This window comes from Myripristis murdjan, chromosome 17 (genome assembly GCF_902150065.1).
Source record: "Myripristis murdjan chromosome 17, fMyrMur1.1, whole genome shotgun sequence".
Taxonomy (NCBI): domain Eukaryota; kingdom Metazoa; phylum Chordata; class Actinopteri; order Holocentriformes; family Holocentridae; genus Myripristis; species Myripristis murdjan.
Window position 1 is genome coordinate 11,903,627 of NC_043996.1, and position 21,940 is coordinate 11,925,566.

General features: G+C 39.9%; 2 protein-coding genes across 3 annotated transcripts; both read left to right on the forward strand.

The window, feature by feature from the left end:
- Positions 1-141: 141 nt before the first annotated feature.
- Positions 142-8,848, forward strand: LOC115374715 (acyl-CoA-binding domain-containing protein 5A-like). Of its 2 annotated transcripts, none has more exons than XM_030073782.1 (14): positions 142-278; positions 506-628; positions 1,402-1,525; positions 2,188-2,260; positions 2,999-3,149; positions 3,671-3,709; positions 4,164-4,376; positions 4,937-5,155; positions 5,608-5,702; positions 5,827-6,010; positions 6,625-6,833; positions 7,034-7,084; positions 7,215-7,372; positions 7,471-8,848. In XM_030073782.1, exons 2-14 carry the CDS (start codon positions 547-549, stop codon positions 7,481-7,483), a joined length of 1,611 nt encoding a protein of 536 aa, XP_029929642.1. In that variant the 5' UTR covers positions 142-278; positions 506-546; the 3' UTR covers positions 7,484-8,848. The 2 variants fall into 2 exon arrangements, with proteins under 2 accessions (XP_029929642.1, XP_029929643.1); XM_030073783.1 differs by having other exon boundaries at positions 7,257-7,372.
- Positions 8,623-21,298, forward strand: LOC115374714 (ATP-dependent zinc metalloprotease YME1L1-like). Its single transcript, XM_030073781.1, has 19 exons — positions 8,623-8,723; positions 9,006-9,221; positions 10,565-10,693; positions 10,821-11,004; positions 11,248-11,346; positions 11,514-11,623; positions 12,236-12,386; positions 13,009-13,092; positions 13,801-13,974; positions 14,153-14,305; positions 14,505-14,637; positions 15,037-15,099; positions 15,379-15,491; positions 15,824-15,979; positions 16,689-16,840; positions 17,635-17,761; positions 18,024-18,097; positions 18,233-18,319; positions 18,616-21,298. The coding sequence occupies exons 2-19, from the start codon at positions 9,189-9,191 to the stop codon at positions 18,757-18,759; spliced, it is 2,166 nt and encodes a 721-aa protein (XP_029929641.1). The 5' UTR covers positions 8,623-8,723; positions 9,006-9,188; the 3' UTR covers positions 18,760-21,298.
- The last annotated feature ends 642 nt before the right edge of the window (positions 21,299-21,940 follow it).

The following is a 21,940-nucleotide window of genomic DNA, read 5'->3' on the forward strand; positions in this document are numbered from 1 at the left end:
AAACCAGGACAGCCTCAGAAAACTACATTTCCCATGTATCACTGCGGCTCTAATCTCGCTTGACAGGGATTTGTGGGAATTGAAGGCGTAAACATTACGCTTTACACTGCGTCTCCAACCTGTTTTTGTTCAATAAAAACTACATTTCCCAGACATATCTGCTAATCATATGTTTACTGTTTGGCTCATCCCTCGCCGAATTCGAGATTAGTTTCTGATGCATATTGCAGACGCCGGGCTTTAAAATAATATTTGCACAGGCAGACATGAACTTTGTGGTGAGTTTCTTGCAAACCTAGCACAGACAAAATCATATAAAGCATATAACCTGTTATTAATAAACGGACAAGGGCACATTAACCAGCCATGTGTTTATCCGACCATCTCTTTGATTAAAAAAAAATATATATCTACATCCCTAGATAATTAGCCGTAGCTGCAGTGATCATGAAATTGAAAGCATTGCCCTGATCTTTGCAATAACCGCTCCAAATTCCTGTTCAAGATGTGAAGATCCCCCTCTTGTCATCCTTGCTGGGACTTAGCATGGCGCAGGAGGAGGACAAATCCAGCCTGGAGGCAAAATTTGCTGCCGCAGTTAGAGTGATCCGGAGTTTGCCTGAAGATGGTGACGACCTATTCTATTCTATTCTATTCTATTCTATTCTATTCTATTCTATTCTATTCTATTCTGTGATTTTCTGTAATTTCCTAATGTAGCCTGAGCTGTGTGACAGACTAAGTGAGGGGGATGAATGGGCAGTTATTCTATTCTATTCTATTATATTCTATTCTACCCTGTGATTTTCTGTAATGTCCTGATGTAAACTGTGTGACAGACTAAGTGAGGGGGATGAAAGGGCGGCTATTCTATTCTATTCTATTCTATTCTATTCTATTCTATTCTATTCAGTGATTTTCTATAATGTTCTATTGAGAGCTGTTTGACATTAAGTGTGAGGGATGAAAGGGCAGCTACTCTATTCTATTTTACTATGCCCTATGTGACAGTATGAAGTGAGCTGGGTGAAAGGACTGTACTGATTGGATATCTGATTGTATGAGTGTGAAGCCTCTGCTTTTTGGTGTGTGTTGGCACCCCTTTTAAGGAAATGTACCACAGGGAGCAGGTGACTGACCTACATTCTGAGCACTTCTTGGCTGGCTCTTGATCACTAAAGCTGTTTGGACAAGAGCTGATTAACTAATTCAGTCATTTCTCAGGTCTAACAACTCCATGTGCTGGTCAAATGTATCCTGCCACCGCCTTTCAGTACATTTCTAAGTGGTGCTGGTCATGTGAACAAACAACAAATATGATCTATTGTTTATTAATGCATATTAGCAGAGCCTCCCTTAGTAATGATTATTGTTCTTCTGTTCTCTCCCCTAATATCCCAGGTCCTTTCCAGCCTTCTGATGAAATGATGCTGATGTTCTATAGTTACTACAAGCAGGCCACCTTAGGGCCCTGCAACATCCCCAGACCCGCCGGCTTCTGGGATTCTCGTGGGAAAGCCAAATGGTAACAAACTTCACATACGCTCATGTGACGCACAAGTAGTTGTGTTTCATGGCTCTTTCTTAACCGCTCTGGCTGATGGCTACGCCACGGACAGATGGCAGGTGTCTAGTTACGTGTTTCAGAAGCAGCAACAGCACTTCAAAGTGGGCTTTGCAAGAAGATGAACCCTTTGAAATTTTAATATGGAGAAGGAAAATAAAACAATGAGGGACAGAGAAAGAGAAAAAAATCCAAGTCTAAAAATAGGTGTATGTTTTATGCCCAGAGTTACACTGGGAGGGTGTGATAATGGTATAGCTTTTCTTTATTATTAATTACTTATTCATACTTGTGCTGCAGCACAAAACTGAAGAGATTTTATTATTTAATCCAGTGTGACAAGTGTGACAAGTGCCTTGTATTTGCAAGCTGTGAATATTAAAGATCCATATTATCTGAGCCAGAACAAACCCTGGGCATTTGGAAACCAGGTCAAAAGCGCAGTGACTTCTCATGCCTGCTGTGTTGCTTCAACCCCAAGACAAATGATTTAGATAATCCTGCAGTAAGACAGAGCCGATGAAGTGTGGTGAGATCGCTGCAGTGGCTACTGCTGTAACAGCAACTTTGTTTTCACCTCCCTCTCAATGCTTGAGTGTGAAACTAAGATTTTGTGTTGCCAGGGATGCGTGGAACTCTTTAGGAAATATGACAAAGGAGGAAGCCATGATGAATTATGTTGATGACATCCAGCTGGTAAGCCCTTTCAATAAAAATTAACTCTGATTATACAGTAAGCAGCATGCAGACATGCTGTAAACAGCTCACAAACTTGGACCACTCTTCCTGTCTCCATTTGAACTTAATTTATTGTCAAGTGGAATGAAAAATGGGCAAATCATTTATCATTTTTTCTTGCATCAGACCCTCACTTGTAGTCCTCTCTTTTGTAGCATGCCTAGTGCATTTCTGAATTTCTTAAGGCACAGAATAAAAAGTGAAATATCCGCATTTTGAATGTATTTCAATAACAAGCATGTGCATACATCAGTGTCATGTGGGACTCATATTTTGTATTGATACACTGAATTTTATTTAACAAATTAAATGAATTTGATTTTTACCATATTATGTTGTGAACATTTGATGAATAGTGACATAACGTATTTTAATCAGAAGCAGACCGCTCCCTCAAACATTATTATTAATTTTCCACACCATAGCACTAAGTGACATTCACTTCCACCATTAACTGATTGTTTATAAAGCTCTCAGCAGTCCTAATTAATTGGTCCAATAGATAAACCGGTCAGCCTTTGCAAAATATATCTATTGTTGATTAAGTTTTCAGTCGACTGCACACAATCCCACCACAACTATTTATACAAATACAAGATTCCAGCTTTATCATGTCCCTTTTAAATTACGCAGATCCTTCGGTCTTTTTTTATGTTTTATTTTTTAACACAAACATTATCGCTTATTTACTTGCAGATTCTGGAGACAATCCCGATCTCAGATGAAGTCACAGACCTGGTAGAGAAGCTTGGGAACTTCTACACAGAGGTGGACGGAGCAGAAGCGAAAGATGCAGAAAATGAGGTGGACAAGAGGTCCTTCACCCGGCCTTTTGCAAAAGACGCAGGTTTGTGACCTAAAAATGTCACAGTCACCCGATGCTGGGAGGCATAACAAGCCAGGAAAAATATCCTAACCCCTCAACTGTGTCATTCCCATTGGTGGGTTCATCATTGCTGCACCGCCAAGCTTTACTGAAACCCACAGAGCTTTATTTTAAATCTAGTGGGGATCCAGTGGTTTCTAAAGATCCCAAATATGTCCTGCTGGATTACAGGGAAATGTGTATAAAATGATGCACAAGACATCTAGATATTTTATATTTTATATAAGTGTGATGTAGCGTCAGTGAAGTGTTGCAACCACCAGACACACAACATATATATGTGACATTGTCGCGTTTTTATAATTTAACAAGAAATTTAAGGGAACATTAAGAGGTTTAAACAAGAACACAGTACACTAAGGATAGGGCTGCTCAAGTCGGCTTAAGTACAATGACTCATTGCTGCTGTTAATTTTCTTTTTTTGCTCACTGAGGGGATGTTTTTAACATTAAGCCTCTTTCACATGTCTTTATGTCACTAGATGAGTTGCTGAAGCCGTTCACAAAACCAATAATGGAAGGCAAGTCTTTGATGTTCACAATAGCTGTAGAAGATTCAGATGATGCTGAGTTTTTGCTTTGCTCCTCTTGGCCCTGCAGTGTATAAGCTCATTTAAACTTTGTTTCCTTTTCTCTCATCGTTGTTTCACTCCACTGACAAAAGGCAGACAGTGGCAGGCAGATTAGTGTACAGTGTCCTTGACTGAATCAGGATAATGCTAATGCACTGCAGGTACTCTGAGGAATTGAATAGACAGATGAAAACTTCTTGTGTAATCTGTAATGTATATGATGTAAGTGTTTTTCCTTCACCATGTCGCTATATTTAGTGTTGTCTGTGCTTTGTAGAGTAGTTGTGGTGTGTAGTGCAGATGGCGTAAGCGAGTCTTTGCTTCCTGTAGATTTGCACTGCACAGCTCACAATTGGACTTAATTTGTGAAGCGTTAACCATGAGTATTTCCCTCACTGTTCAGGCTTTGGGGATCTGTGGGATGATATACAAAACATCCAAGACAAAGAAAGCAATGCTCATGGCATATCTGTCAGTAGTGAGGAGACAGAGGAAAGCAAGGGAAATATAAAAATGGAGAGAAAAGAGGAAATTAATGATTCGGGGAAAGGTGAGGAAGAGGCGAGTGCTGATGAAGAAGAAGACAATATAGAAGATGAAGAGGAAGAGGAACAAGGTACCATCACTAGTTGTAGTTGTAGTTGTTGTGAGTTGTTTTTTTGCTGCAAGGATTACTGTTTTGTTGGATAAACACACACACATACACACACTAAGCAAGCAAAGAGCATCAAGTATATTTTTTCTGATAAAACAAGACAAACTGCCTTCATACATTTCAAAACTCTACTGGAAATCCCATTACAATGCTGATCCAAATGTAAGGACAGAAGACGCTTGTGCAGTGTGCTTTTCACTGTGATTTAAACACATACTGAAAACTGCTCTGCAAAGCATGTTGTGCGCTTACACACATCTTTTTTATTCCAAGTGAATGCAATGAGTTTTCCCTGAACAGACATTAACATAAATGAGAAAAATCTTTCAGTGAGAAAGTCATTCCAGTAAATACAGGCCAGGATGAGATGCGGCAACAGCCTGACTTGGCAGACAAAAGGTGCCTTAAAGAATGCAGTGTTTTTTTGTTTTTTTTTTTGCCTTATCAGCTACGCTTTCTCTCTCTGTTTGTATCTCTCTGTCTGTGTCTGTCTCTCTCTCTCTTGCCCTGCCCCGTGTCAGGGTGGAGGAGCGCTGACTCGGGGCTGCTAAGGGTGGAGGACAGGAGGTGGAGGTCTGACACCAGGGGGTCCGGCAGCAGCATGGATCCCAGCATGTCCTCCATCACCAACGGGACACACAGCTCCCTCAACAGTGAGCTGGAAGAGGAGGAACTGGCCTGCTCCATTGAGCCCGGTGTAGAGAGCAGCTCCTACATGCACTTCAACGGACACCTCAGTGGTAAGATGCCAAATCACTTCAGAAAAAAAAAAAAAAAAAACAAATTCCAAAATTCCAGATGATCCAAAGAAAGAAAAAGATCCAAAGATCCAAAGACAATACTAATTTCTTTTCTCACTATATGGCAGTAAAAAGGCGCATGTTTTGACATCAACTCCTTCATAAAAAATTACAGTGAACCTGATTATTACTTTTTTCAGTTTCTTTTTAAGGATTAAGGATTAAGAGAATAAAATGAGATTAAAATTAAATGATCCCTATTTTTAAATGTGGTAATACGGATTACTAAATATAAAATATGTTCTTTATTTGTATAATAAAGTATGAATTAACACCATGTTTTAAAAATATAAACAACTGCTCATGTAGTATACATTAAAATAGTGTACAGTTTACAAAATTGCAATATTATTATTTTTCATTGATGGTATACTGTGTGTTGCATCCTTCAGATCACAGTGATATGATTCCCGAGAAGAACTACCGAGCCACAGACTCAGATAACGAAGAATTTTGTGACTCAATGGAGCATCTAGCCATGGAAGAGGTGTTGTATCTGTCCCACCACGGATGAAGCACAATAAGCATGAGAAGATGATTGTCAGAAAGTGAAATATCAATTTAAGGTCTGTGGCAGTTCACACAAATGCCTGTCATTTTTTTCCATTCAGGGGTTGGGTACATCAAAAGTCCCGTCGTCCGGACCACAAGCTGCCTCCGCAAGGCGAAAAGACCTTTGGGTTGACAGCAAGACGCCAGTGAATGGAAGTGACGATCAGGCACTCGAGGAAAAACCCCATATTGAAGAGGGGATCTGCACAATCCAGCACAACAGCTCCTTGTCAAGAGGAAGAGGTGAGAATACTACAGCTGCCTCTCACCCACACTGACCCATAATTTACCTCCCCAGGCGGGCATTTAACACTCTTTCCTGTGCATTCAAAACCATTAGAGAGCTTACTACATAGCACAACAGCAAATGATGCTTTTCAATGTCAAAAACAGCATTCACAAGCACTCTTTCACCTTTGTCTGTGTTCACAACATTTTTTTTTAAAGCCACATTATGCAAATTTCCACCTTGAGGCAGGAAGATGCATTTCATCCTGCCCTTCTCCCTCTGAGTCGGTCAATTTCCTGCCACAAAAATTGTAACTCATCTTGATGAGCTGTCTTCTTTGAAACAGCGTCTAGCTGGAGGCTGAGGTAGCCGGCTTTTGTAAAGGCGCTGAAAAAGTAGACAATGAATGCAGACAATGTTCACCTGCGTTTTTGACCAGTTTGTGTCTGCCACACTTTCAGCTTCACTGATATTTTGTTTGTTACACTTTTCTGCATGGTTGTCAATAGCCACGATCTTTGAGTTTCGCAATAGCTGTAGAAGACACACAGTTCATTGCTATTGTAATGTCAAAACTTGCATATTGTATTGCGTATTGTAACTGGTCACATTTTGGCACCCATTCCAGGATCTCAGTCTCCGCGGACCGCCTGTGCTTCTCACCTGTGTGTCAACGTAGAGGCGGCCTGTTGTTGCATCTCACAGAACAGGCTGTCTGTCAGCCCTGCCCAGGGAAACATCAACGAGCAGATTGCCGTGGCGCTGCTGAGGCTGCAGGACGACATGGCCCATGTGCTGCACAGGCTGCACACGCTGGAGGTGCTCACTGTGTCCCAGGTGAAAGACCGCGGGCTGTGGAGCCAAACTCTTGGCCATAGTGATCTAGAAACATTGTTTACAGTGTACTGTACTGACAGGATATAAATGTTGCCCATCAAGTGCTTTGTTTATTGAAAGAATGAAATAAGGATGAAAAAGAGGACAATCTCCATAATAGTTATTTTTGCTTCACAACATTTTCTCATCTCATTTTTCAGTCAAGATCACCTTCGCCAAGGCAGGAAGATTCCCTATCCCTTGCACGACAGGTCTGTATGAAAACCCTTTCTGCAGTTTAACAGCTTTTTATTACAAACTGAAAATGGTTGCTGCTTTTGTGATGCAGCCTGAAAACAAATAAATATCTTGTTTTTTTGTTTTTTTGTTTTTTTTTTTTAGAAAGTGATAGCAGCCCATCATCACAGTTCTGTATTTTTACAGTTCCACAGGCAGTCTTGGTGGCCTTTTCACTTGTCTCCAGTTACGGTGGTGTTGACCACAATCTGGCCCCTCATTGCCCATTGGCTGGTGCACCTCTACTTACAGTGGAAGAGAAGGTGAGCAAATTATCAGGCAGATGCTTCGAGGCCGGTTTACATCAACATAAATACATAAATCCAATATTAACCTTGTGTTTCAACTCTTCTCTTCCCAGGAAAATCATTTGAATGCCTCAAGGATGATCTGAGTCACAGCACACGAATGCTTGGTTCGACTCACGTTGGTGAAGCAGTTGCACTTTTGTTTGAAGCTTGCCGTTACTTTTTTATGCCACTGATAGAGAGTGGTCAGGCACTAGCAGCAATGGGTAGGTTGTGTCTTAGATGATTTTATGGCCAGAAAAGGGATTAAAAAGAGACTGGGCGATATAATGTAGCATGTGGAGTTTAAAGAGACGGTTCCAGGAGGTGAAGATTTGGCAGCTGTTTGAAGCTGGTGCATTTCCTTCATTACTGTAAGCCTAACATGAGCTGATGGTCTCTTTCTTTACATGTCTCCAGTGTCATTCCATCACCAGAGGTTTTTATATGACATAACTGAGCCAACTATTAATTGAAATAAACTGACATCATGATATTACAGTAGCTATGGATCTTGAATGATAATCTCTGTTAGTCACTGACATTGACACAAGTTGTGTTTGTTGTGCACTTCACACACTATTTATTTACTTCTCAGTATTTTATTCAAAGGTGACCTGGTATGTTTCTGAAAACTGTGTTTATGTGTGTAGCGAAATACTTCATTATAACAACCCAAAGGGACAGATGATTAACTGTAGTCTTTTTTTTCTTCTTTCTCTGGAACGTGGAAACATGTCAGGGACGTTTCTGTTTGGACCAAATAAATATTTTAGGTGATAATGATGGGCATTTACTTTGTGTTAAAAATGTGTATTTATTTTATTGGTTAAAATGCTGTGGTCTCAGTGGTTTCATTTTTAAAGTGATCATCATAAAAGGTCCAGACAATCATTTTTATCTTAATGTTTTTTTTTTTTTTTTTTTGGTAGACTGATGCTATTTTTATATTTGTTGGCACATCTTCATTCGTCATTTCACAGCATGCCAGTAGTTTAGCTGACAAAATGTTTAATTTCTTCCAAAATATTATTATTATTATTATTTTTTGCCAGTTGTACAATTTTGGGCAAGAACTATGTACTGTAGACCTAAGGTGCAATACTATCAAATGTTCATAGACCATTGTGATATCATTGTAGAAATGCATTTAAGAAGTACATTATGTATGTTTCACATGCAATAAAGATAATGAGGAGAACACTTCATTTTACTTAAACTGATTTTGCTTCTTTGAAGAGTCAAGGCTGCTGAAATGAAAGGCTGTGTGTGCTTGTGTCGAGCTGGCTTTGGCTGCTTGCCTAATGGGCTGTCCTTTATCTTTTGGGTAAGACTTGACACTGGCTGACCTTAACAGGCTGTCTAGGGAATTAAACATACTGTTTGTATGGTTTGCATCTGCCTGAGAAATATCAAATGTCCAGGAAAAAAATAAATGAATAACTCAAAGGCTGTGCTCTTAATTGCAACTGATTATTATTTTATATTTTCTTAATTGAATTTGGTTCCTTTTAAAATTTATTATATGTCCTTTGTGTTTATAATTTTGATTGTACTGCTTTGTTTGGCAGGGGTATTAAAGGAGATGGAGCTTTAAGTCATCCTCCAGATCAGTCGGTGGCGGTAATGCACCGGGAAGCTGTTTGCCAACAGTAAATAACACCAAACGAAGAAGAAGTAGAAGTAGAAGAAGAGCAGGAATTGAGCGATAAAGTGGGAGAAACAAGGAAGGTGACTCTAAGCTCAGTGGTGTAACAGCTTACCGGCGGCATAGTGCCAGAGGGACTCCAAAATGTTTTCCTTGTCAATGACAGTCCAGCCGCAGGTAAGAAACAAGAAGCGGCTTGTTTTGGCCAAACGCCGCTCGCTCGCTCGAGCCAGCCGGCTAGCCAACCTTAGCTTGTTTGCTAGCTACTCCTGTGTCATTTTCCACTGCTCTTGACCTGACGCGACTCAGAGATGAGCAAAACAAAAATACAGTGTTTTAGTATTATATCATGCCACTGTCTGTTTTGTAGGACCAAGAGAAATATTTCGCGGCCCGTTGCAGCGTCCGTACGCTGTGTTGTGTGCCGATAAGAAACTGCGTCAATAAGCGAATTACCTGGCTGCTGATGGACTGCACGCTGTTTATTCAGAATAAAGCACTGTCACTCACTTTTCATAGTTAATTAATATGTTTGACAACTTCTTCAGCTAGTACATTAGAGCTTGAAGCTTGACATTCATTATGCAACTCTTTACACTCTGATGAAAACACGTTTAATTGGCTCTATTTAACGTCTATTTCAAATTAAGGCTATTAAAGGTTGAAAAGTGACACATTAGTAAGCGACAGACGTTTAAATCCGTCCTTTACATGAACTTAAACGTCAACTAAATTATCGCTTTTCAACCAAAGTTCACCAGGGTTTAGCTTAGTGTTGTACGCTATGAGTTCTTTTAGATTTAAAAGACGTATTTCGTATACCTACTATAGTGAAGTATTTTATTTCAGCATTAAAAAAAATGCAGCAATTAATTAAAAATGCAATTAATTGAAAATACACATCCAGAAGAAACCAAATACCAAAATTAAATAGTAGATACAGTTAATGAAATGACAAAATACGAGTTCTTGAATGCAATTATAGAATACAAGTTACTTGCTACAACAGAAAAACGCTTGTTGTGTTAAAATGGGGGCAAATGCAGCCAAAGAGGAAGACATTATTCATTTTTATCCATTGTATTCTTTTTTGTGTATATTTTCAAGTTTTTATGCATTTTTTTTTTTTTAAATATGTAATAATGCTTTAATTACATGGTCTAAAATTGGGCTGTGTGTACCCAAAACATCTAGTCTGTATCAGGGTTATAGCATCTATAATTTTGAAATTATGCCTATTGCACAGTGAGTAGTTAGCAATAGGCATAGTAGTTACCATAAAAAGATGGTAATGAATTCGGTGTAATATTATGATCAAGAGCCAGATGAAAGCTAAACTTGTTTTTTACAAGTAACCTGTGACTTTTTCAGTATCAGCCTAATAACATGGTAATAAGTTCAGTGTATTAAAATTTCAAAAGCGAAAGCAGTATTAAATTTTGCCAACAGATAGCATCCTGTGGACTCTGCATGTGATGGCCATTGTCAAATTTTTCACTTTACTTACTCTCTGATTACAGGTGACTGTCCCGCTTAGTCACCTCATCAATGTCGTCCACTCTCTGAAAAGCTCAGTGGGAAGCAGCAGCAGTGCCAAATCAAGCAAACACAAGGAGCATGCCTCAGAGTCAGACCTGCACGGCACAGAGGTAACCACAGTGCACACTAGTGAGCGAAAAAACATGCTGTTTCTGGGTGCCGTCATAGCAAGTGTGATGATGCACCTACCAAACTGCGCTTGTGTTCAAAGCCACGACCCTGTATCATTTTGTGCAGCCCATGTGCAGCCTGCGGGAGCTTGGCTTGACAGATCTGGGAGTGCGACAGCTGGACAAACTGGTGAACAGTGTGTTGCCTAGCGTCAGCCAACAGGAGGTGCTGCTCCCATCCAACACCAGCAGTCAGACAGCCTGGAGGACCTCCCATCTCTCCTCACACTCTTTCTTCTGTAATAAACATGGTAAGGTTGTGTATCTATGCAATGAAAAATTCAGTCCCCCGGTCTTTTCTTTGCCCAGCTGAATTCTGGTGTGTCCCAGTTCTGTGCTGACTTGGTTTTCCAAGTTGGCATGGACTTATTTGACATTAGACTGAACACAGCAAACATTCTTTTATATGTAAAAGTTCCTCATCAGGTTATATCCCTTTCAGTGTGACTGCCTTCCTGTGTGTATAATAAATAATCCCTTTCTTCTCTTCCCAGGCTTCTCAAGTGGTCCTATGCCCATGATCGCCCCTGTTTTTTGCAGGCAGAGCCCTTCACCTCTTCAGTCCATCTACACAGAGCTCCAGTACTGGCCAGGTGAATTAGAACCATTTAACCATGTAGTTTCAGCACATTTTTATCACACTTTTTTGCTAATCTGGAAAACTCAAATGTTGTTGTAAAAAGATGTTTGTTGGACTTAATTATTTCTTTTTATGTCATATACTCTGAACAGCATTAATATTTTTTTTGTGTTCTTCAAGTTTGGGTCCAGAGTAGAGGGTTTAAAACTCTCAGGACCAAAACTAGACAACTGCAGTTATCTTCCGACCGCTCCATGGACTCTGATGGCTTCACACCATCTTTTATGAAGGTAATATTTCATAATTACAAATGTTTGCAGTTTGTTGCAAAATCAGTTGTTTATATTTTTCACAGATAAAGGATACAGTATACTCTCAGAATTTTCTCTTGAAAAAGGGATCGCAAACTGGTCATCAAATCAACAGAATTGCTCTGTTTGGAACAGAATTACTTATTTTAAAACCAAGAACTACCTTTGAAACTGTGAACTTCCACACTGCAGCTAGACTCTGTCCAGCCGGCAGCATTCTGTGTAAAAGCAGTGAAAACAAATCCAAAAAGAATAATACTGCCCAAACCCATAACTATTGACAAGATGCTTGGTTTGCGATACCTTTTTCAGCAGAACTTTCTGAGATTGGGAAAAGTGTAAAGTGAGCTCCCCGACCAGTGAAATGATGGTCTCTATGTCTGAGGATGATGCCAGATAATCTGTAAATTGGACCTAGGTTCCAAAATAATGAACTTTTCCTTTAACAATAAGTGTAACCCTGTCTAAATATCCCAGCACCAATATTTTGACCTGAACTACACTCCTAGGGATTAAAATACCCTTGAGATTAAAGTCCAGGAGTATGCAGGCTTCATAAACACTGCTAACAAATCTTGCCTTGTACTGTAGGGTTTCCTGACACGCGACAAGGGGTTAGAGATGGAAACTTTAGACAGGCTGTTGAAGAACAGGAACATACCTGACGGACAGCAGGATGCATTCAAGAGTGGCTTTGCTGAGGGCTTCCTGAGAGCTCAGTCCCTGACACAACGCACACAAGGCACGTGTTCAAACACATACGCACACACACACATGCACATCCCTGCTTTCTTATGCACACAAGAGATTAGTATGCATTTGTCTTTGTTCTGTTTGCATATGTTACTTAATGTAAGTACTTCAGTATTTGTAGATATCTAATTCCAAGTAGTTTTGTATGTGACTTAAAGGTACCTATACTTAAATACTGGTACCTCCTTTCTTTGACACAGGAGTAGCTGGCATGTCATCCCCTCTCTCTCTGTCCTGCCCTTCTTTTCTATCTCTACTCTGACTGTCGAATAAAGCAGAAATGGCAAAAAAAAAAAAGAAAAAAATCCCTAATTTGTCATCCCAAATGAAATGACCCTCCCACTCCATTGAGAACATCACACTCTCATCTTCCCTTTGAAGTCTTGCATTCTTTGCTGTTTACTACTTGTAATATTGTTGACATGAGATGTGAAGCATATTTTACTGTTGCTATCATTTTATGTCATTTTGGCTATGAACATCAGCTAAATACTAAAAATGTGAGGGTACGAGACCACTGTGTTATTATCATAGGCAGTGTCACTCTTCTAATCTGTCATTACATTATGAAACTGTTCTTGGTACTACTGATGTACTGTTACGCTTTTCAGATTCTTTGAGGCGGACTCGACTAATCCTGCTGGTCCTGCTGCTGGTTGGGCTCTACGGCATCTCCAAAACCCCCTTCCTATCGGGTAAAGGCTCCTTTTCTTCTCTGTTTTTTGTTCAAATTTCATATCACAGATGAGTTCATCTCCAGTTTGTTAAAGGACAATTCCAGTGTGATTTAGATTTTTTTTTTTTTTTTGCTCAGTTTTACATTTTACATCCCCCTATTAATTCTGATCAGTTTTACATGCATGCACCACAGTTCATTCACTTACATTCCATTCAAGTGACACTGAAAACAAACACAGAAACATCTGATTTTGTCAGTAAAGGTAATACATTATTGTGAATGACAAGCTGACAATCACTTTTTGACACGTTTCATAGAGCTCTAATATCAGGCTATAAACATTTACACTTTTGGGAACACAGTATTTTGGAATACTGTGTTTTTTTTTTAAATAATTACCAGCATAATTTAATTTCTTTTCCCCTGGCAGTGAGTAGAGCATTGCTTTTGACTGGTGTCCTAACTAATCCATGATGATGAATTTAAGATTTATTGACCTTTAATATAATGGAGAATGAAGCTTGTTGTGACTGGACCATCTTAGGTTTACTGCACTGAAAAAATGCCAGCTTGCACTAATTATCACTAATTAGCACTAATAGTTGAAATCATGTGTGGCCATTCATTTAACCTGTAGTGATAGGCAGTTTGTGTGTGTGAGTGAGAGTCCATTAACAATGCCATGCAGTGTGATTTCGAACTTTAATCTAACCATTCTGGACAGTGCGATTCCGAACCACATCAGGCCTGGACTCAGCAGTGGACCCTGTCCAGATGAAAAATGTGACGTTTGAGCACGTCAAAGGGGTGGAAGAGGCCAAGAATGAGCTGCAAGAAGTAGTGGAGTTCCTCAGGAACCCGCAAAAGTTCACTGCCCTGGGAGGAAAGCTGCCGAAGGGTAGGACTGTCTTTCTTAACACATGAATGACAGAAATGCTTAAGTTATGTCTGTTTTCTCTGTGCTGTGCAATGTACAGAAGCATCATTGAAAGTATTTTACGCTGGTATACAGTCGGTCTCTTCTAACAGCTCTGTTGTATTGTATCCCTCATCCCTCTCTCCTTCCCTCTCTTTAGGCATCCTGCTGGTTGGACCCCCTGGGACTGGTAAGACCTTGCTGGCCAGAGCAGTGGCAGGAGAGGCAGACGTACCGTTCTACTACGCCTCTGGGTCAGAGTTTGATGAGATGTTTGTTGGAGTGGGAGCCAGCCGCATCAGGAACCTGTTTAGTGAGTGTTATTTTTTCCCTCACACACCATTTATTAACACAGCTGGAGTCTTATTTGTTTTGCTCGCACTTCTTGAAAAGGAAGGAAGCAGACAAAACATGAGCAGCTGATTAATGGACTTAGATAACACTCATCAATAGCTTCTCCAGAGTGTTGTGTCAGTCCAACTTTTGGCTTTATTTCATTGCTTTCTCTCCAGGGGAGGCCAAAGCCAATGCTCCCTGTGTGATTTTCATTGATGAACTGGACAGCGTGGGCGGGAAGAGGATTGAGTCTCCAATGCATCCTTACTCCAGGCAGACTATCAACCAGCTACTTGCTGAGATGGATGGGTATGTCTAAAAATGTCATAACGATGCTTTTTTACATTTCAGGTATTGAACTGATGCTACTATCCAGACCAACTTGAATGAGTGAGGAGGTAGTGGATCACTCTGAAGTTGTGGCTGTTGATGGGATTGAACCTGTGACTTTACTGTCTGACACAGACAGTATTGGTACTAGGCTGATATTGACACTAGAAAAAGAACTTATACATGGTGGTTCCCTCTGAATTGAAAGCTTGTTTCACCAGGGCTATAAAGCCTTTATTTAGCTGATTAGTTCACAGAGCAGAGCATGCCATTGCTGCTACTGTTGTCAAGTCCATAGCAGGAAATCAAGAGAAGAACTACTGCATTGCAGCAATGTATCTGTTGACTTACATGTGCATTATGATCTACCTTTTTTAGGTTTAAACCAAATGAAGGAGTCATCATTATTGGAGCTACCAACTTCCCAGAGGCCTTGGATAAGTATGTTCAATGCTTGTTATGTCTCTTGTATTTCCAGGGGAGCTGTCAGAGTTGGCAGTGCCCATTTGTAAATGTCAAGGTTTACAACCTTCACAGTCACAGCTGCTCTTGTCATTACAGAGAATGGACAGCAGCACCAAGCCTGTGTCTAACAGAGGCTGATGGCTGCATGCTTCCACATAAACAAAACCACTACAGCTAAACATAAACATTTCTCTGCTGTACAACTGTACTAGTGAACACTGTTTTACTAATCAAGTGATCTGCTCTTTGGTATAGTGCCTTGATCCGTCCAGGACGCTTTGACATGCAGGTGACTGTCCCCAAACCAGATGTTAAGGGACGCACAGAAATCCTCAACTGGTACCTCAAGAAGATTAAAGTGGATCCAGGTGTGCAATTTGCCTGATTTAATCATAGAATTGGCCACTTGATTTGTTTTTGCAAATATATTATTGTAGTGTATGTTATTTCAAGCACTTCTGATTAAGTAAACATATCCAGTGCTTATGCTGTGAGTCAGGACACAGAATTGTTTTTGACCCTGTCTCTGGTGGGTCCTAGTACTAGTATTGTTTTAGTCAGCCTGGTTCCTATGCTTATTCCTATGCTAAATTCCTTATGTATTTATGCCCTTAAGGCCAGAACCATACCTTGGTTACATGGTTTTCCATCATGTGACTTACCATTTCCCCATCTTTTGGGAACTTTATGGACTTTGCAGATATTGAGGCCAAAATTATTGCCCGGGGCACAGTAGGCTTCTCTGGTGCTGACCTGGAAAACCTGGTGAATCAGGCTGCCTTGAAAGCAGCAGTTGACGGAAAAGACATGGTCACCATGAAGGAACTGGAGTTTGCTAAAGACAAGATCCTCATGGGTGAGCAGTGAGCAAGCTTTGTTTGTTAAACCATAACTTCACTTACTTTGTCTTTCATTATCATGTCTTCTGTCTAGTGTTGGGGAAGTTACTCAAAAAAGAGTGAAATTACTCATTGTTTCTTATTGTAATTGTAATTGCACTTTACTTTTGCATTACTTGGTAGAACCTAGAAGGACATTATAAGACTGGACACCAAATCACTGAGTACTGATGTAGGAGCAGTTTCACATATTGAATCAAAATAAATCAAATATAAAAATCTGATCCTAGACCAGCAGACAGGAGTCAGACCCAACACAGCTCAAAGAATATCTTAAAAAAAAAATCCTGTGCTTAAGTGAGGGAAGTAATGAGAATTTTACCAGGAGAGTAACTGCAATGTGATTACTGAAAATTAACATGTAATCCCTTACATTATCTCATTTCTAGGAAAAGTTATCCATTTACTTCCAACACTAGGTCTGTCTCACTATCTCTCTCTCTATACTATCTCTCTATACTATCTCTCTCTCTCTCTCTCTCTCTCTCTCTCTCTCTCTCTCTCTCTCTCTCTCTCTATCATCACTATCTTCTTTTATATGTTTACTTTTCTCCTTTGTATGACTCAGACAGCTGTCACCAGAGTCATGTCAGGAATGTAATAATAGTAATTTTCTTCTTTCACTCTCACTCTTGCCTCTTCCCACCTCCCTCTGTTCCATTAAAGGCCCAGAGAGAAGGAGCGTGGAAATAGACAAGAGGAACAAGCTCATCACAGCGTACCACGAATCAGGCCATGCCATTGTAGCCTATTACACCAAAGATGCCATGCCTATCAATAAGGCCACCATCATGCCCAGAGGACCTAGTCTGGGACATGTAAGTAAACCTAGAGCAAATTAACTAAATGGTTCAAATCTACTTAGGCCCCTTTCACACCAGACTAGTGAGCTGTGAAAGGCTCAGGTTGATTGTCAGTGTGAAAGGGTTGAGCTGTAAAATAACCCTGGTCTAGGTTAGAGTCAAGGCGTTTTCCAGACTCTGCTCTGCTTGGTGTGAACGTTCAGTTTCATACAGTGCTTTACATGTGACATGAAAGACACATTTTACAAAGCCGGTGGTTACAAAGTTGAGACAACATAGAAGCAAACAATGCCAAACAACTTCCCGCGAAAGAGGAAATGTACTACGATGTCATCCATCATTGTGAATGCAGAATGTAAACACATCTGATTGTGATGACATAACTTGTCAGCCCACAAGTTAGCCTACATGTTTCTTGCTCATATTTGGAGCATTTCTGTGTACAAAGTGGGAATTCTCTTCTAAATGGAATAAGATCCTAACAATTGTATTGTAATAGTCCTACATGGTCTGAGAAAGGGATATTAGTTTTGGAATTTTAATGCTTAACTATAACTTCACTCACATAAATACAATTACAGAATACATTCATTTTTAACATGCTAGTATGGATGTGGCGATTTTGTACTTACTTCCATGTCCCCACTCCTGCTTTGCCCTCCCTCCTTATCACACAAACTCTATGTAAACATGCACAACCATCCCTGTTATCTGTTTTCATTATATTTACCTCAAACTCTCCATCCTCACTCTTGCCTCTCTCTTTTCATTCCTCTCTCACCTGTGTCCTCCTCCCCCTACCCTGCCAGGTGTCCATGCTCCCAGAGAACGATCGCTGGAGTGAGACTCGCTCTCAGCTGCTGGCCCAGATGGACGTCAGTATGGGCGGCCGCGTAGCCGAGGAGATCATATTTGGCAATGAGTCCATCACAACTGGTGAGGCAGAACTGGTGAAAATTATACACTCAAGAGTTTCTTAGTGAGCCAGTGTCATGTTTGAGTTGAGAGGCCGATGAGTAAAATCTTAATTGTCTCACATGATGACATTTGATTGACAGGCAGGGATTTACAATTTCCACTTACAAAGAACTTTTTTTTTTAATCCCAGTTTGGTGGTGTCATGTTACACAGTATGTTGCCTTTGTATGCTTCTTTGTTGATGTTATGGTAATATGCTCTTTCTTTTTTATTTCTCCAGGAGCATCCAGTGATTTTGACAGTGCCACCAAGATCGCTAAACTGATGGTGACAAGATTTGGAATGTGTGAGAAGGTAGGTCGACTTGGAGGGGAGTTAAAAACAGAAAAGTTTAGAAATATACATAGCGTTTGTGTAGCATTCTTTATATAGTGTATTCACCATTTTTGCCAGCATTTTTACATGTTGACTTTTCTTCCTGTCTTCCAGTTGGGTGTGATGACCTACTCTGATATGACCAAGCAGAGCCCAGAGACACAAGCTGCAGTGGAACATGAAGTCAGGATCTTATTGAAGGTCAGTTGAGGATCTTATACCCCATTTCATACAACTCACAAACAGGTATTCGTAAAATAACCTGCAATCACGTTCCTGTTTATGCATGTCCTCTCCTTCTACTTTCATTTACAGTGTGGAGTTGCCATGTATGTTAGTTTACATAGAAAGAAAATGCACATACATATCACTAACAGTGTTTCTGCTAGATTGTACCTTCTTATATTGATTTCTGACATGTGAGACCAGTCTAGGAACTGTAGGAAGCATCCATCCAAGGTCCTGCAGTGAACCATTTTGTCTCTTGGTGTCAACAGGACTCTTATGAGCGGGCCAAGGCGCTCCTGAAGTCTCATGCCAAGGAGCACAAGAACCTGGCGGATGCTCTGCTGATGTACGAGACACTGGATGCCAAGGAGATCCAGCTGGTACTGGAGGGCAAGACCCTAGAGACCAGATGAAACCAGCCAGGCCAGCAACAATCAGGGTTGAGCGGGGAAGGGTTGAGATTTTGACTGCTCAGGGTTTAACATTTGGAGGGAGGACAGTGCTAGAATGGTTCTGATTGGGGTCAGAGGTCATGGTTTCAGGGCTCACAGCGTGCATTCATTAAGTATCTTACTGCTCATCTGGGACTGTGCTATTTCGCCATGCAGGTTATCCAGTCATCAATTTGTAATCTGGTCCGTGTTCCTAAAAAGTCCTTTTGTTTTAAATCAGATATTTTATGAAAGCTGTCATTTATTTAGATCTAAGGAAGTATATGTTGGGAAGAAATGTAGATAGATAGATGTAATCTTTATTGTCCCACAGGAAATTTGTTTTCACAGCCTGTACAACACAAAAAACATACAGATAACCATATCACAGCATACAGACTTACATACAGCCTCCACCCCTCCAATATCTTCAGCACATATACATAAGACAGAGTGCTGACATAAATGCTGGCATGACATGACAGACTGTGTTGTCGCTGCAGAGCATGTGCAGTAGAACCCGTACATGGTAGAACCCATGGTAGAAATGTATTGTGTATATGGAGGATAAACAGTGAGGTAAACATCAGTGCTGTCAGCTGGGGGCTCATACAGAATGTTCAACAATCCAACATTGAAACCTGTTATGAACAGCAATAAAACTTAGGAAGTTAAGGCAAAATGAAGCCCTTAATGTGAGTATTAGAGTTATGTCATGTAATGTGACATGAGTCTAATGAATTAGGGTTTAGTCATCTGCTGTGTTATTATTTTTTCATGTGATCTGATTGCTGCAAGCAGGAAATTACATTTGATCATTGAATGCACAGGTCCTGTGTATGAAGAGTAATGTGCAATGTATAGCATGTCGCTCAGGTCGCTTTAACGGGTGGTAGGAGATGGGGGAATACGTATTCATGAATGTAAATATGCACCTAAAACTTAAATACAGTATCTGGATAGGATTCTCTTTTAAATGTTAAATGTATGTGTACATATGCACAAATTAGCTGAAATTTTGTCAAATTCCTTGAAGCCACGTTTATACAGCTTCTTATTCTGTCAGTATGAAACACCAAGCAGCATGTACTGTCCTGCAGTTACTCAACCCAAAGAGTTGCTGTGTAATCATGCCAGCTAGGATTTGATTGAATCTCAGCTCTTATATTTTTTCACTTGTCTTCCAGTGTTTGACTGTATATCTGTTATTTATCCAGTATATCTCTGTTACTTGCAACAGGCCATGTTGTCTCTACTTTGGTGTGTTTTGGTGTGTTTCTCAGTAGCACTGAGCTGTCAGATAGGCTGCTAACTAAAGATCACCATCTTTGTCTCCCTGTTTGACACAGCTTTCTCAGTCTGAGATGCTTTAAATGTGTCCGGTGTGGCTAAATAGATGAAATACCAGTATTGTCCTATGCCACTGCACCCCTCTTTCATATTCCCAAATTTCTGTCAGCTGTCTTTTTTATTTCTAAAGGTGGCCTTTTTGGGAATGTAAATGTAAATTTCTCCATTTGAAGTGGGAAATGTATAAAATTGAGCTGCAATGACTCAGCACTTTTGGTAAGTGTGAATTGAAAACACACTAGCACACTCTGAGTGTAATGCCTATCATTGCATTGTGTACAAATGGAATGAAAAAAAAATGCTGCTCTGCCTCAAAAAGATGCATTAGGTCAACTTGCAACAGATACAGGCAAAGTTTAGATAGCGAGAGCACTGGAATCTTGAGGATGTAATGAAACTCATTTTTCCATTGATCTGAACTTGGCCTCTGAAGAGCATCCCTGCAATATCATTGTAAATTCACTGTAAATCATTTGATCATATTCAGTAGTTCCCATAGCTGTTTCTTTTATCATTTCCTCAGCATTTAGAGAGGTTTGGCACCCACATATAGTGCTCCACAGCCTCTTGATTTACAAACAAACTTGCCCAGTACAGTGGAGAATGCCAAAATGTACAGTACTCACTGGCACAACTTCAAACAAAAGGGAAGCTGTCACAAGAACACACAGCTTAAGTTTCAGCAGATCAAGAAATTTAATTGTAACGAAATGCACTTGATTTGAAATGTGACATTTTTGTCAACACAGAATAGAATAGAAACTTAAGGTCATCAGTCTGTTGAAATGTTAATTATCTTACTATTTCAAGTGAATAGTTACAGCAGTGATAATCGTTGAAAGCCATATTTTATTTCGCATTTGAGAACACTGATTTCTTTGAAGGTTAAGCTCCCCTCTATCTGATATCCAGCATAAGGTATGTATGTTTGTGGTTTCTTTGCCTCAGTCAGATATTTAAATTGTTTGGTTATTGGCCTTTACCCATGTTTAGTTGTATATATGATTGGGATTTAATGGGGACATTGTATATAAATGTATAGTAATGCTTTTATGCTGTATAAACTTTGAATGGCTCTCTTGCTGTTGATTGACAAGGTCTCAACACTGTGATTGCAAAAGTGAGCGGATATTTGTGCAGCTGGAATAAATAAAAAGATAACTAAGTAAAACCTGGGTGATGTGGGGATTGTATTTCCAGTGCAAGACTGTATGTGGTGCCATTGTACATCTTTTATCACATGGTTATCAGAAATGGTTAAAGATTCACATTCTGGGAAATCATAGCAGCTCAGGTGTAAAAGGAATGCCAATGAATTTGTTAGCCACAGAAGCAGAATGTCATAGTGTTTCAAGCAAAAATTCATGTTTAAAATGACAGATTTTGACTATATGTTGTGAAATCTTTACCAAACCCTAAATGATTTGCAAAATGGTTTGTTGCAATATAAACATGGATAAATTCAAACATCCAACTAATCAGAATCACTGGTACGGTCTTTTTTTTTTTTTTTTTAATGCATATTATAAGAACAGGCGGGCATACGCAGGCATCAGGGAAAAAAAAAATCACAAAGATTGCAGTATAGTACCACACATAAGAAAACAAAAAATCAAGTAATATAACAAAGTGCAAGTCAACAAACAAATGTGTATATCAGGTAGTATGTGCAATCAAAGTAACACATTCACCTCAAAAGACACACACAACGCCTTGACACAGTCTCTGTGCAAAAATAGCCAATGAGTCATAAAAAGGAGCGTTCTCAAAGGGGCAATGAAAAGCACCTCTCTCCTCAGTTCAGTACACAGTT

Bases quoted from the DNA above. Each gene is read 5' to 3' on its own strand.
- LOC115374714 (XM_030073781.1), top strand. From the start codon at position 9,189: ATGTTTTCCTTGTCAATGACAGTCCAGCCGCAG. The intron at 13,093-13,800 runs GTAAAGGCTCCT...CATTCTGGACAG, and splicing joins CAAAACCCCCTTCCTATCGG to TGCGATTCCGAACCACATCA. The intron at 18,098-18,232 runs GTAGGTCGACTT...CCTGTCTTCCAG, and splicing joins GATTTGGAATGTGTGAGAAG to TTGGGTGTGATGACCTACTC.
- LOC115374715 (XM_030073782.1), top strand. From the start codon at position 547: ATGGCGCAGGAGGAGGACAAATCCAGCCTGGAGGCAAAATTTGCTGCC. The intron at 5,156-5,607 runs GTAAGATGCCAA...TGCATCCTTCAG, and splicing joins CTTCAACGGACACCTCAGTG to ATCACAGTGATATGATTCCC. The intron at 6,011-6,624 runs GTGAGAATACTA...CACCCATTCCAG, and splicing joins CTCCTTGTCAAGAGGAAGAG to GATCTCAGTCTCCGCGGACC.